The 16,265-nt window shown below is 49.3% G+C and overlaps 1 protein-coding gene and 1 long non-coding RNA gene across 2 annotated transcripts; one reads left to right on the top strand and one right to left on the bottom strand.

Moving 5' to 3' along the window:
* Window positions 1–896: 896 nt before the first annotated feature.
* On the top strand, window positions 897–15,473 carry LOC119961226 (gastrula zinc finger protein XlCGF26.1-like; the record flags this gene model as incomplete). The annotated part of the gene is made up of 3 exons (XM_038788676.1): window positions 897–1,001; window positions 2,942–3,660; window positions 14,627–15,473. Coding segments are annotated over exons 1-3 (1,671 nt in total), but the record flags the coding sequence as incomplete, so codon positions are not given.
* LOC119961231 lies at window positions 6,361–13,132 on the bottom strand. Its single transcript, XR_005459621.1, has 3 exons — window positions 13,058–13,132; window positions 11,764–11,862; window positions 6,361–6,415 (listed from the first exon to the last, which is right to left on the bottom strand). It is a non-coding gene; the product is annotated as an uncharacterized LOC119961231 (long non-coding RNA).
* Window positions 15,474–16,265: the final 792 nt, after the last annotated feature.

Below are 16,265 nucleotides of genomic sequence, written 5' to 3'. Positions count from 1 at the left end.
CACGTAAATCAGCATAAATGAATCATGTATTAACAGACAAACAATATTTGAATACAAGGGGGTCAGGGCTTGTGGGGAAATGCCAGGAGAATGGAATGAGAAAGTTATCAGCCATGATTGAATGATGGAGCAAACTTGATGGACCGAATGGCTTAATTCTGCTCCTATATCTAATGGTCTTACGAATGGACAGGATAAATTTGACTTTAAATACCTCAGACAATAAAAACAGGTTCCACAAAATAACAGCATTTCCCCCTCAGTAGATTTGTCTCCAATTCCAGTTCCAGAGTCCCACAACTTTCTGTATTTCCCAGAGGGAGAATGAAAGTATTTTACTCACAGATGTTGAACAGAGGAGGGCGTATTAGCTGTGTTGAAGCTAAAAACCAATGCTGGAGAACTGGGAAGAAAATGATGGGAAGACATTTTGCAAAGTCCCCTCCCCCACAGCTGTGGACCCAGCGCGCAAGCGCAGAACGCGCTACAGTCCGAAGCAGGCGCAGTGCTCCCGATGTCGTTTTGGACCAGCAGCCGCTGTGGAGATAGGCCGGGGGGGAGGGGGGAGGGGGAAGTCAGTGAGCGGCTGCTCGCTCTGACTGGAAACCTTCTCTCCAGGGTTGTCGGGGGAATGGGGGGAAAACAAACGGTTAGGGCGGGGCTCCCGTGGCCGCGCGCCTGTGGACGTCACCGCGGAGCACAGTGATTTCTATTGGAGGATTCGGGCAGAGTTCTTTGTGACGTCATACTTCTCAGAGGGGCGTTCCCAGCACACCGTGATCCATTGGTTCCAGAAGCAGAATACTGCGGATTGGACAACAGCTCAACGCCCGTCTGGGGGTCAAAGTGTCTCCCACCCCCCACGTGAGCTCGGGATTTGCTTCCCCATTGTCTTCATGCAAGGAATTGACCAATGGGAGGAGCTGGATGAACGGAGGCACTCTGAACACCCAGCCAATCAGAACGCGGGCTTTGTGCCAACGAGCAGCTTCCTGGATTGTGTGAATCTGGGGCTTGTGAAGCTGCTAATTACAGCCCAGCAAAGCTGCTGCTCCATCTCTGAATGAAGATTGGGATTCACACAGATTAAAACCTCCTCCCGTGTGTAAAATTTGTGAGTGAAAGTTTCTCTTCCCCCATTTTTATTTATTTTTCAATTCTAAAGGAAGTGAATCCAGGGAGTGTGCAGACTCCAGAAAGGTTGGCCCAGGTCTCTTCCTCTCTTAAACACATTAACTCCATTTTCTCCCTCACATTGGCACATTTATTTGCCTGGCCAAAAATGTGGTTTCTGTAGTGTAGTGGTTATCACATTCGCCTAACAGGCAAAAGGTGTCCAGTTCCAAACCGGGCAGAAACATCCAATGATCCTCATTTAGGGGCTGTTTAGCACACTGGGTTTAATCGCTGGCTTTGGAAGCAGACCAAGGCAGGCCAGCAGCACGGTTTGATTCCCGTAACAGCCTTCCCGAACAGTCGCCGGAATATGGCGACTAGGGGCTTTTCACAGTAACTTCATTGAAGCCTACTCATGACAATAAGCGATTTTCATTTTTCAAAGGATGGTTTCCCCTTGAGATGGCTGATATTTAAGGGAACAATGAATTAATATGGGACAGAGATATGCCTGGTATCTTTATGTGGTACATGTTTGATATGTTATTTATGGTTTTGTCTCAAAATCATTTATTTCCACTTTAAAATTACAGTACTGTGTATCTTTACAGTCCTTACCATACAGAGGAGATCAAACAGCAACTCCAGTCTTTATTAACTCTTTGCTGAGCCACCCAGTCACTTGCATTCCCCCTATATTACTGTACTTGTGCAAGTTTATTTCCTTCAAGTATCCATCAAATTTCATGTGGAAACATAGGTAGAGATGCAGATTAAAACCACTTACTGTCTAAGTAGTGTTCTTTTGCATATCCTCTGCCACCGTAGCATTAATTAAGAAATTGAGTCTGGCGTATTACACATTTTCAAACAGTTACATGTACACATAATTATATATATTTCAGGAGACTGCGTAGAGTAGAAACTGTTGAGAAGTATGAATCAATCGTTCACGAGAATTGTTTGGGTGAATATTAGGTACAACACAGTGAGAATGGAGAGAATGTGTCTGGTTTGATCTTTGAGAATTGATAGATGAAAGAAGGATTCACAAAAACTAGAATTTTTGATTTTGTATTTCTATCTTGTACTGATAGCAATGTGTTCTCCTTTTACAGGATTATAGAAGGGGAGAATTTGCAGACACAAATCTCAAAAGGATTTTAAACATCAGTGTGACTGGAAAAGTACGAGACACACACAGGCCTGAGTGAGAGTGTTCCAGTGAACTGACAGTGGAACAAGCTTTAACCAGTAACACAGCTTGCATAAGCATTGCTCCATTCACAGAGGGGGAAACCATACATTTGGTTTGTGTGTAGGCGAGGCTTCGACTGATCAACCTGGAGAGACACAAGGACACCCGCACCATGGAGAAACTGTGGAAATGCCGTGACTGTGAGAAGGGATTCAGATCCCCATTAGAGCTGGAGATTCATCGACGCAGTCACACTGGGGAGAGGCCGTTCACCTGCTCCAAGTGTGGGAAGAGATTCACTAATTCATCCAACTTATTGAAACACAAACGAGTTCACACCAGTGAGAGACCATTCACCTGTTCAAACTGCGGGAAGGGATTCAAATCTCAATCAGAGCTAGAGATTCACCAACGCAGTTACACTGGAGAGAGGCCATTTACCTGCTCCGAGTGTGGTATGGGATTCGCTCATTCATCCAATCTCCTGACACACAAGCGCGTTCACACTGGGGAGAAGCCATTCTCCTGCGCTTGTGTGGGAAGGCATTCAGCGATTCATCCACCCTGCGGAAACACCACCGAATTCACACTGGGGAGAGGCCATTCACCTGCTCTTAGTGTGGGAAGGGATTCACTCGATCATCCAACCTGGTGGCTCACCAGCAAGTTCACACTGGGGAGAGTCTGTTCACTTGCTCCGAGTGTGGGAAGGGATTCAGCAATTCATTCAACTTGCTGATACACCAGCGAGTTCACACTGGGGAGAGGCCGTTTACTTGCACCGTCTGTGGGAAGAAATGCACTCATTCTTCCTCCATACGGACACACCAGCGAGTTCACACTGGGGAGAGGCCATTGACTTGCACTCTATGTGGGAAACGATTCACTCAGTCAGCCAGCCTGCTGGCACATGATGTCACTCACACCAACGAGAGACCTTTCAAATGTTCGACCTGCGAGAGTTGTTTCAAAATAGCTGCTGATCTGAGGGTCCACCAGCGCATTCACACTGAGGAGAGACCATTTAGCTGCTCTCACTGTGTAAAGACATTTAGAACGTCATCCAGTCTTCGGACACACCAACGAATTCACACCGGGTCAAGGCCATTCACCTGCTCTCAGTGTGGGAAGGGATTCACTCGATCATCCCACCTGCTGACACACCAGCAGATTCACACTGGGGAGAGGCTGTTCACCTGCTCTGTGTGTGGGAAGGGATTCAGTAATTCATTCAACTTGCGAACACACCAGCGAGTCCACACTGGGGAGAGACCGTTCACCTGCTCTAAGTGTGGGAAAGGATTCATTCAGCCATCTCACCTGAAGACACATCAGCGAGTTCACAAGTAATTACTTGGGTTCTGCTATTTTTGCTGCTGTTAATCACATCCAAGACGGAACCATGTTCATTCTGACAGTTGAGTGGTAGGGTCGGAGCGTTTCTTTCTGCTGGACTGGCCGGTCTCGCTACTCTGCTTCCAGTGGGCTGATGTTCATTGAACCTGATAGAGCACATTTCCATGGAAAGTATCCACAATAGTTTATGAAGGACATTTATTTTATCCTGGATAGTAAATAGTGTTTTTACAACATTGCAGGTAGCTAGAAAATAAATACATTTGTCTCTGTTGCATTGAGTTGACAGCACTGGGCCAGGCCAGTTGGATCAATTGGTCTGTGTCAGTATTTATGCTCCACATGAGCCTCCACCCACCCCTCTACATCTCCCCCATCAGCATCTCCTTCTATTCCTTTCTCCCTCATGTATGGATCCAGCTTCCCCTTCAATGTATTCGTGCTGTTCACCTCAACCACTCGCTGTTGGAGTGAGTTCCACATTCTCACCACTCGCTGGGGAAAGAGGTTACTCCTGAAATCCCTATTGGATTATTGAACGCCTGCACAATCTTAAAGACTTGCATCAGGTCACACTTAAGTCTTCTCTTTTTTTAAAGAAAAGCAGCCCCTGCCTTTCCTAAGGGTTAAATGCTCTCAGTTTTTCTAATACAGGATGATGTAGACACGCTGGTCAGATCTGTGGCAAATGGAATTTAAGCCTGAAAAGTGTGAGTTGATGCCTGTATTCATTAAAGATTACTGTATTCACTACTTACCTGTCAGTAACAGAAGATTGAATAAGTAGTGATCCTTAATTCTAATGGTAATTAATGAATCAATAATCAATGAGTAGTTATATACCAAGACTGAATTTTACTTACTGGAAAATGTAAAACTTTAGTTACTGTTTATGGAAAGAATGTGCAATGAAGATAAAGATGGAATCATATCGAGCACAGAGGAAGATGGTTGTCATTGTTGAGGTCAGTCATCTCAGCTCCAGGACATCACTGCAGGAGATCTTCAGGTTATTGTCCGAGGCCCAACCGTCTTTAACAGGTTCATCAACAACCTTCCTCCAGCATAAGGTCAGGATTACTGATGTTCAGCACCATTCATCACTCCTCAGATACTGAAGCAATCCATGTTCAAATGCAGTAAGACCTGGACAATATCTCGCCAGGGCTGGGAAGTGACAACTGACATTCTGGCCACACAATGATCCCCTCCAATTAGAACCTAATCATCGCTTCTTGACTTTCAATGACAGCATTGCTGAATCCCCCGCTATCCACATCCTGGCATTTACCATTGGCCAGAAACTCAGCTGGACTAACCATATGAATACTGTGGCTACAAGAGTAGTTCAGAGGCTGGGAATCCTGTGGCTAATAACACACCTGACTCCCCAAAGCCCATCCACCATCTACAAGGCACAAGTAAGTAGTCTAATGGAATATTCTCCACCAACCTGGATGAGTGTAGGTCCAACACCATTCAAGAAGCTCAACACCATCCAAGATAAAGGAGCCACCTTTATTAGAAAGCTATCCACAAACATTCAATCTCACCACCAATGATGCACAATAGCAGCAGATTGTACCATCCACAAGATGGACTGTAGGAACTAACCACGGCTCTTTGGACAGCACCTTCTGAACCCACACACTGTGCCGTCTAGAAGGACAACAGATACAAGGGATCGCCACCATCTGAAAGCTTCCCTCCAAGTCACTCACAATACAGACTTGGAAACATATCATCAATTCTTTACTATCGCTGGGTGTCATGTGAGAGTACCTTGAAGAATTGGATGTTTAAGAAATGTACCTTTAAGAAATGGAGCTGATCATATTACTGAAGTGATGTCACGGGGGGGGGGGGGGGGGGGGGAAGCTGAGCTCACTTCTGCTTTTTCGGAGTTTCAGTTTCAGTTTGACAAAAAAGCGTGGGAGTGGCTGTGAGCTGCATTGTTGGTGATCTCTGCCATGAAGGGCTATCTCTTAATCCTTTGGTGAAATCGGAATTGTAAAAAGGTCTCAGTATTGAATATAAATCGTATGTGCTTCTGTTTGAAGGATTTGTTAAGTCTTTTGGATGTGAAAGGAACAGTTTGGAGGATTGGGTAGTGTTGTATTATTTTCGGAGGTATCTTTGAAGTAAGGGATGTTAAGAGATCCAATGTTTATTTAAAAGGTTATTTTTTTTTTTTATAAATTTAGTGTACCCAATCATTTTTCCAATTAAGGGGCAATTTAGAGTGGCCAATCCACCTAGCTTGCACCTTTTTGGGTTGTGGGGGCGAAACCCACGCAAACACGGGGAGAATGTGCAAACTCCACACGGACAGTGACCCAGAGCCGGGATCGAACCTGGGACCTCGGCGCCGTGAGGCAGCAGTGCTACTCACTGCGCCACCGTGCTGCCCAAAGGTTATTTTGAGTTCATGGAATAAACATTGTTTTGTTTTAAAAACCACGTGTCCATAATTGTAATACCACACCTGGGGAACAAGCTGTGTGCTTCAAAAGCAACAATCCATTAAAGGTGGGGGTTGGTTGAACTCCATGATACATTTTGGGGTTCTAAAAACGCATCTCCCATAACACTGGGTCAAACTCCTGGAATTCCCTCCCTATCAGCACTGTGGGTTTACCTACACCACAGGAACTGTAGCGTTCAAGAAGGCAGCTCACCACCATATTCTCAGGGGCAATTGGGGATGGACAATAAATGTTGGCCTTGTCAGCGAAATCCACTTCCCTTGAATGAAAAATAAATAAAATTAGTAGCGAGAAACCTTTAACCTCTGATTTAAAAAAAATAAATTTACAGTCCCCACTTATTTATTTATTTATATTTTCCAATTAAGGGGCAATTTAGCATAGCAAATCCACCTAACCTGCACATCTTTGTGTTCTGGGGTGAAACCCAGGCAATGACGGGGAGAATGTGCAAACTCCACATGGAAGTGACCCGGAGCTGGGATACGAACTCAGGTCCTCAGCGCTGTAGGCAGCAGTGCTAGCTACTGTGTCATGTGCCGCCTACCTTTAACCTCTCATTAGCCTCAGTTTTAAACTGTACAAGGGATTGTATTGAATCAGATAAAGGAATAGTGAATAAGGGATTGTATAGAATCAGATAAAGGAATAATGAATAAGGGATTGTATAGAATCAAATAAAGGAATAGTGAATGAGGGATTGGCGGCGGGCGGAGACCAGGCAGCGTGGATGCAGTGGGTGCAGGAGCAACAGGAGGCTCTTCAGCGCTGCTTTAGGGAGCTTAAAGCAGACCTGCTGGAGCCAATGAAGGCTTCTATTGATAAGCTGCTGGAGACCCAGACGGCCCAGGGGGTGGCGATCCGAGAGGTCCGGCAAAAGGTCTCCGGAAACGAGGACGTCATCTTGGTCCTCGCGGTGAAGGTGGAGGCGCATGAGGCGCTCCATAAAAAATGGCAGGAGAGGTTCGAAGAGATGGAGAACTGGTCGAGGCGGAAGAATCTGCAGATCCTGGGCCACCCGGAGGGGCTGGAGGGATCGGACATGGGGGCCTACGTGGTCACCATGTTAAATTCGCTGATGGGAGCAGGGTCCTTTCAGGGGTCCCTGGAGCTGGAGGGGGCCCACAGAGTATTGGCGAGGAGGTCCAAGCCTAATTAGCCACCGCGGGCGGTGCTGGTGCGGTTCCACCGGTTTGCTGACCGGGAATGTGCGCTAGTTTGCTGACCGGGGTTATGGCTAGTTGGTGGGGGAAGGGGCGGGTAGCCCCCTGATCCGGCTGATAACCTGGAATGTAAGGGGACTGAATGGGCCGGTCAAACGGGCCCGCGTGTTTGCGCACCTGAAGGGGCTGAAGGCGGATGTGGCCATGCTTCAGGAGCCGCCCCTGAAGGTGGCGGATCAGGTAAGATTGAGTAAGGGGTGGTTAGGCCAGGTGTTTCATTCGGGGCTGGATGCAAAAAATCGGGGGGTGGCGATCTTGGTGGGAAAGAGGGTGTCGTTCGAGGCGTCGAGCATTGTGGCAGACAATGGTGGTAGGTATGTGATGGTGAGCGGCAAGCTGCAGGGGGAGCGGTTGGTGCTGGTCAATGTATACGCCCCGAACTGGGACAATGCAGGTTTCATGCGGCGCATGCTGAGCCGGATCCCAGACAGGGGGCCTGATAATGGGGGGGGATTTTAACATGGTACTGGATCCGGCAATGGATCACTCTAGATCTAGGACGGGTAGGATCCGGCGGCGGCTGAGGTGCTGTGCGGGTTTATGGACCAGATGGGAGGGGTGGACCATGGAGGGTTGCGAGACCGCGGGCCAGGGAATTTTAATTCTTCTGTTCTTTCGTTCATAAGGCCTATTCCCGGATTGATTTCTTTGTTATGAGTAGGGCGCTGATTACGAGAGTGGAGGATACTGAGTACTCGGCGATAGCCATTTCTGATCATGCCCCGCATTGGGTGGACCTCGAGCTGGGGGAAGAGAGAGACCAGCGCCCGCTTTGGCGCTCAGGGTTGCTGGCGGACGAGGAGGTGAGCGGGCGGGTCCGAGGATGTATTGAGAGGTACCTGGAGGCCAACGACAATGGGGAGGTCCGAGTGGGGATAGTCTGGGAGGCGCTGAAGGCAGTGGTTAGGGGAGAGTTGATCTCCATTCGGGCCCACAGGGCGAGGAGAGAGCAGAGAGAGAGGGAGAGGTTGGTGAGGGAGATGGTGAGGGTGGACAGGAGGTACGAGGAGGCTCCGGAGGAGGGATTGCTTTGGGAGCAGCGTAGTCTCCAGGCCGAATTCGACCTGTTGACCACGAGGAAGGCGGAAGTGCAGTGGAGGAAGGCACAGGGGGCAGTGTATGAATATGGGGAAAAGGCGAATAGGATGCTGGCGCACCAGCTTCGGAAGCGAGATGCGGCTAGGGAGATCGGTGGAGTTAAGGATAGGGGAGGGAATGTGGTGCAAAGTGGGGTAGGCATCAATGGGGTCTTCAGGGACTTCTACGAGGAACTGTATCGGTCCGAATCCCCATTGGAGGAGGGAGGGATGGGGCGTTTTCTGGACCGACTGAGATTTCCGAGGGTGGAGGAGGGGCAGGTGGAGGGTCTGGGGGCGCCGGCTGGGCTGGAGGAGTTGGTCAAAGGGATAGAGAGCATGCAGTCGGGGAAGGCACCGGGGCCAGATGGGTTCCCGGTCGAATTCTATAAGACGTATGCGGACCTGCTGGGCCCTCTGTTGGTTAGGACCTTCAACGAGGCAAGGGAAAGAGTGGCTTTGCCTCCGACGATGTCTCGGTCACTGATTTCCTTGATCCTTAAGCGGGACAAGGATCCCCTGCAGTGTGGGTCATACAGGCTGATCTCACTCTTAAATGTAGACGCCAAGTTGTTGGCGAAGACGTTAGTCACGAGGATAGAGGACTGTGTGCCACAGGTTATTCACGAGGATCAAACAGGGTTCGTGAAAGGGAGGCAGTTGAATACTAACATACGGAGGCTCTTGAATGTTATAACGATGCCGGAGGTAGAAGGGGAGGCGGAGATAGTTGTGGCGCTAGATGCGGAGAAGGCCTTCGATAGGGTAGAGTGGGGGTACTTGTGGGAGATGCTGAAAAGGTTTGGGTTTGGGGAGGGGTTCATCAGGTGGGTGAGGCTGTTATATGAGGTCCCGGTGGCGAGTGTGGCCAGGAATAGGAGGAGGTTGGAGTATTTTCGGCTATACGGAGGGACGAGGCGGGGTGTCCCTTGTTCCCCCTGCTCTTTGCACTGGCAATTGAACCCCTGGCCATGGCGTTGAGGGAGTCGAGGAACTGGAGGAGGCTGGTGCGAGGTAGAGAGGAGCACCAAGTGTCGCTCTATGCGGATGACTTGTTGTATGTGGCGGACCCGGTGGGGGGGATGCTGGTGGTGATGAGGATTCTCAGGGAGTTTGGTGACTTCTCAGGGTACAAGCTCAACATGGGGAAGAGCGAGTTGTTCGAAGTTCACCCAGGGGACCAGGAGGGGGGGGGGATTGGTGAGCTCCCACTAAAAAGGGCAGAGAGGAGCTTCAGGTACTTGGGGATCCAGGTGGCTGGGAGTTGGGGGGCCTTGCACAAGCTTAACCTCACGAGGCTGGTGGAGAAAGTGGAGGAGGAGTTTAAGAGGTGGGACATGTCGCCGCAGTCGCTGGCGGGTAGGGTGCAGTCAGTCAAGATGACGGTGCTCCCATCATTTCTGTTCCTGTTCCAGTGCCTCCCCATTCTTATCCTGAAGGCTTTCTTCAGGCGGGTTAATAGGAGTATTATGGGGTTTGTGTGGGTGCAGGGGACCCCGAGGGTGAGAAGGGTGTTCCTGGAGCGAGGTAGGGATGATGGGGGCGGAGGGCTAGCGCTGCCCAACATCTGTGGATATTACTCGGCTGCCAATGCAGCGATGGTGCGCAAGTGGGTGATGGAGGAGGAGGGGGCAGCCTGGAAAAGGATGGAGATGGCGTCCTGTGTGGGCACGAGCCTGGAGGTGCTGGTGATGGCGCCGCTGCCGCTCCCTCCAACGAGGTATACCACGAGACCGGTGGTGGAGGCTATCCTCAAAATTTGGGGGCAATGGAGATGGCACAGGGGGGAGGTGGGGGCCTCGGTGGGGTTCCCGATACGGGGGAACCACCGGTTTGTCCCAGGGAGAATTGACGGCGAGTACCTGAGTTGGCACAGGGTAGGTATTAAGAGGATGGGGGACCTGTTTGTGGATGGGAAGTTCGCGAGCCTGGGTGAGCTGGAGGAGAAGTTCGTGCTCCCCCCGGGGAACACCTTCAGGTATATGCAGGTAAGGGCATTTGTCAGGCGGCAAGTGGCGGAGTTTCCACTATTTCCGCCACGCGGGGTCCAGGACAGGGTGCTCTCAGGGGTGTGGGTTGGAGAGGGGAGGATGGATCTCGGCAATGTATCAGGTGATGCAGGAGGAGGAACAGGCCTCGGTGGAGGAGGTGAAGGGTAAGTGGGAGGAGGAGCTGGCTGAGGAGATCGAGGAGGGGACGTGGGTGGACGCCCTCGGGAGGGTGAATTCCTCCTCTTCTTGCGCGAGGCTCAGTCTCATACAATTTAAGGTGCTGCATAGGGCTCATATGACAGGGACAAGGGTGAGCCGGTTTTTTGGGAGTGAGAACAGGTGTGTTAGATACTCAGGGAGCCCAGTGAATCACACCCATATGTTTTGGGCATGTTCAGGATTGGAGGACTTTTGGAAGGGCGTAGTGAGGACGATGTCGAGGGTGGTGGGTTCCGGGGTTCAGGCCGGGCCGGGGGCTCACAATATTTGGGGTTGCAGTGGAGCCGGGAGTGCAGGAGGCGAAAGAGGCCGGGGTTCTGGCCTTTGCGTCCCTGGTAGCCCGGTGGAGGATTCTTCTTCAGTGGAAGGATGCGAGACCCCCAAGCGTGGAGGCCTGGATCAATGACATGGTGGGGTTCATCAAATTGGAGAGGGTGAAATTTTCCCTGAGGGGATCAGTACAGGGTTTTTTTAGGAGGTGGGAGGTGGCAACCATTCCTGGCAGAAAAAGGCCAAGAGCAGCAGCAGCAACCCGGCAGCTGGGGGGGGGGGGTTCGTCTTTTTGTTTTGCTTTGAAGGGGCGTGTATATTTGCTCAATGTCAATGGCAGGTGCTAATTTATTTATTTCTGTAGATATGGCGGGGGGGGGGGGGGGGGGGGGGGTTGTTCTCTTTCTTCTTTTTGTATTTTGTTATTGATATATTGTGAACATTTGAATAAAAAAATTTTTTTTAAAAAAAGATCAATCCACCTAAGTTGTAAATCTTTGAACGGTGGTAGGAAACCCATGCAGACACTGGGAGAAAGTGCGAACTCCACACAGACAGTCACCCAAGGCTGGAATTGAACCAGGGTCCATGGTGCTGTGAGGCAGCAATGATGCCCTTTGTGACAGTCTGAATTTTCCTCTCCTGATGTTTTAACATTTGATCTTTTCAATCACAATGTGTCTCAAAGCTAAAACTTTGGTTTTAGCTGTCAGATATATTTCCTGTGTGACTGTAAATCGAGAACCACTAGAATGATTTCAGTTCCTCTACGGATGCACCTCAGACACCAGAAATCTTTGGAGTTCCCCATGTCCTCATTGCTCTCACCTTAAGTAGAACAGCTCTGAATTAGGTGGAGTCAGTCACACGTGTCTCTGTATTGATGTTTCCATTACTATTTTATCGCACACCTCCCAGTGACACTGACTATAACACAGAAACATAAAATTATCATTGCTACCTTGCATCTTGCCCTACTATTATTGTCTAATAATAACAGTAACAGAGTAACATACACCAGCATTTGAATAACAGGCAGGTTATTGTCTGATAATAACAGTAACAGAGTCAAATGAAATGAAATGAAAATCGCTTATTGGCACGAGTAGGCTTCAATGAAGTTACTGTGAAAAGCCCCTAGTCGCCACATTCCAGCGCCTGTCGGGGGAGGCTGGTATGGGAATCGAACTGTGTTGCTGGCCTGCTTGGTCTGCTTTAAAAGCCAGCGATTTAGCCTTGTGAGCTAAACCAGCCCATCAGCATTGGAATGACAGGCAGGTTATTGTCCAATAATAACAGTGACAGAGTTATTATCTGGGACCCTAGATCTGGGAAGCAACAGTGCTACCCACTGTGCTACCATGCCACCCTAGATTGGCCCAGGTAGGGTGATATTTCATATGAAATGAAATGAAATGAAAATCGCTTATTGCCACGAGTAGGCTTCAATGAAGTTACTGTGAAACGCCCCTAGTCGCCACATTCCGGCGCCTGTCCGGGGAGACTGGTATGGGAATCGAACTGTGCTGCTGGCCTGCTTGAAAAACCAGCGATTTCGCTCAGGTGCAGATTCGATGGGCCGAATGGCCCCCTTCTGCACTGAGGGGACTCTTATAATTCTACATTGGATCCAATGATATGTTCACTCACACACACTGCAGCCTGATTCTTATTATTGGAACAGACACTGTGTTTGTTACTCTCAAAGTGAGTGAATCCTTTGCTGTTTCCCCTCTGGGCCCCATCTCCACTATTATTGTCTGATTGTCCCACTGAGACTCTCACTGTTATTATCGGACAATCAGCGAGTCAGCCTGAGACTGTGCCGCTCTCACCATCTGTAACCGTCACAATGTCCGGGTGATTGACGGCAGCTCCCGATCAATAGGAAGAGGAGGGGCAGGTCTGGAGGACGAAGGGGAGCAGTTGGTCCTCCAACCAATAAGAGTGAACGAGGGGCGGGGCCCGCTGTGATTGAAGCATGCGCAGTGTGGGTAATGGCGAAGGAGTAGGGTTGTGCCCTCAGATCCGAAATTCGTAAAGGGCGTTTAACAATACGGAGGGAGCGAGAGATCGCGGGGGCGGGCGGAAACGGTGTGTAAAGCTGTTGTAAGCCGCAAACCTGGGAAAAGTTACCCGACCCAGTTTGGACCGAGCGGAGCTGCAGCTCCTCATTTCAGCTCACGTTAACGGCCGCCATCTTTATTGGTTGTGCATGAGGGCGCATGCGCGTTTCTCATCTTTGTCGGGGCGGAGTTTCAATGAGTGGGAGGAGCTTGTTCCCCATTGTTCAGAATGGAGACAACTTGTCCATCAAACTGGATTAGTCTTTCAGTCCCAATGTCTTATTGATGATGCAAAGCGGTGGCAGAGATGGAAAGAAAAGGAAGCCAATCCTGCTCTCCGGATTTCACTGGGTGGGTTTCCTCCGGGTGAAAGCTGAGATGAGAAGGGATTTCTTCACTCGAGGATGTGGTGAAGCTTTGGAATTCTCTACCCCATAGGGATGTGGAGCCTCAGTGGTCAGGTATGTTCAAGGCAAATATTGATAGGTTTCTAGATTTTGAAGATATCGAGGGATGTGGGGATCGTGTGGTGAAAATGGTGCTGAGGTAGATCGGTCAAGGATCTCATTGAATGGTTGAGCAGACTCAGTGGGCCGAATGGCCTACTCTTGATCCTATTATAATCTCTGTGTCCTGATCAAGACCTGGAACAAGCCTTTCCATTCACCTGAAGAAGGAGCCGTGCTCCGAAAGCTCGTGTTTGAAACAAACCTGTTGGACTTTAACCTGGTGTTGTAAGACTTCTTACTGTGCTCACCCCAGTCCAACGCCGGCATCTCCACATCCTGATCAAGAAGCAGGCATCTGCCAAATGAAATGAAAATTGCTCATTGTTGGCTTCAAATGAAGTTACTGTGAAAAGCCCCTAGTCGCCACATTCTGGTGCCTGTTCGGGGAGGCTGGTACAGGAATTGAACTGTGCTGCTGGCCTGCCTTGTTCTCCTTTTAAAAGCCAGCGATTTAGCCCAGTGTGCTAAACCAGCCCAATCAACATGAATCAGCACCTTCTGGAGAATAGGGAGGGTGAATATTCGATACAGCAGAGTGAGAATGGAGGGAGAGTGTGTGGGACGGAGATTTACAGCTTTTGGAGACCGAGAGAGGAAATAATGTTCCATAGGAACTAGAATTGTCTATTCTGAGTTTCTATCTTGTACTAACAATGATGACTTTTGTAAATTGTTTTTAAAGGATATTGGAAGAGGCGAATTACAGACAAAAGTCTCAAACGTCACGTTTCGAAATGACAAACTCACTCGATTCATTCTGATCTGAATATCATCGTGAGAAGGAGAAATGTTTGTCCGATCTGTCGGCTTCAAAAGATTTTCAACGTTAATGTGACTGGAAAATCACCGAGACCCACACAACACACACCCGAGTGAGAGAGTTCCAGTCAACTGACTGTGGAAAGAGCTTTAACCAGTTAGACAGCCTGGAAAAAACATCACACCATTCACAGTTGAGGTGAGACAGTGCACATGTTCTGTTTGTAGACAAGTCTTCCACTGATTGTCCAATCTGGAGAGACACGAGCAGACTCAAAACATGGAGAAACTGTGGAAATGTGGGGACTGTGGGAAGAGATACAGAGCCCCATCTCAGCTGGAGATTCATCGCCGCAGTCACACTGGAGAGAGGCCGTTCACCTGCTCCCAGTGTGGGAAGGGATTCAGCCATTTATACGCCCTGCAGGCACACCAGCGAATTCATACTGGGATGAGGCCATTCACCTGTTCTCAGTGTGGGAAGGGATTCACTCAGTTATCTCACCTGCAGGCACACCAGCGAGTTCACACTGGGGAGAAGCCAATCACCACCTCTCAGTGTGGGAAGGGATTTGTTGATTCATCCAGCCTGCAGAAACACCAGCAGGTTCACACTGGGAAGAAGCCATTCACCTGCTCTCAGTGTGGGAAGGGATTCATTAATTCATCCACCCTGCTGAGACATCAGCGAATTCACACTGGGGAGAGGCCATTCATCTGCTCTCAGTGTGGGAAGGGATTCACACAGTTATCCAGTCTGCAGACACACCAGCGAGTTCACACTGGAGAGAGGCCATTCACCTGCTCCCAGTGTGGGAAGGGATTCATTAATTCATCCACCCTGCAGACACACCAGCGAGTTCACACTGGTGAAAGGCCATTCACCTGCCCTGTGTGTGGGAAGGGATTCATTAATTCATCCAACCTGCAGGCACACCAGCGAGTTCAGACTGGGGAGAGGCTATTCACCTGCTCTCAGTGTGGGAAGGGATTCACTCGGTTATCTAACCTGCAGGCACACCAGCGCGTTCACACTGGAGAGAGACCATTCACCTGCTCGCAGTGTGGGAAGGGATTCACTCAATTATCTCACCTGCAGGCACACCAGCGAGTTCACACTGGAGAGAGGCCATTCAGCTGCTCTCAGTGTGGGAAGGGATTCATTGATTCATCCAGCCTGCTGAGACATCAGCGAATTCACACTGAGGAGAGGCCGTTCGCCTGCTCCCTCTGTGGGAAGAGATTCACATGTTTATACAACCTGCAGACACACCAGCGAGTTCACACTGGGGAGAAGCCATTCATCTGCTCATAGTGTGGAATGGGATTACATAGAAACATAGAAAATAGGAGCAGGAAGAGGCCATTTGGCCCTTCAGACCTGCTGCACCATTCATTCAGATCATGGCTTATCATCAACTCAATAGCCTAATCCCGCTTTCCCTTCCATATCCTATGATTCCCTTCGCCCTCAGTGCTATATCTAACTGCTTCTTTAAACCATATAATGTACTGGCCTCAACTATTTCCTGTGGTAACAAATTCCACAGGCTCACCACTCTCTGGATGAAGAAATTACTCCTCATCTCTGTCCTAAATGGTCTACCTCATATCCTCAGACTGCGACCTCTGGTTCTGTACACTCCCACTGTCAGGAAAATCTTTCCTGCATCACCCCTATCAACTCCTGTTGGAATATTATAGGTTTCTATAAAAACGGGGGGGGGGGGGGGGCTCATTCTTCTGAACTCCAGCGAATCCAAAGCTAACTGATTCACTCTCTCATACCTCAGTCCCACCATACCAGGAATCAGTCTGGTAAACCTTCGCTGCACTCCCTTTAGAGCAAGAACTTCCTTCATCAGATAAGGAGACCAAAACGGTGACTGGTGTACAAGGACACCCAGGTCTCGTTGCACATTCCCCTCTCCTAATTATTGGCCATTCAGCTAATAATCTGCCGCCTTGTTTTTGCTACTAAAGTGGATAACCTCGC

This window comes from Scyliorhinus canicula, unplaced genomic scaffold (genome assembly GCF_902713615.1).
Source record: "Scyliorhinus canicula unplaced genomic scaffold, sScyCan1.1, whole genome shotgun sequence".
Lineage (NCBI taxonomy): Eukaryota > Metazoa > Chordata > Chondrichthyes > Carcharhiniformes > Scyliorhinidae > Scyliorhinus > Scyliorhinus canicula.
The sequence above is the reverse complement of the archived record's forward strand: the minus strand, read 5'-3'. Positions and strand labels throughout refer to the sequence as shown.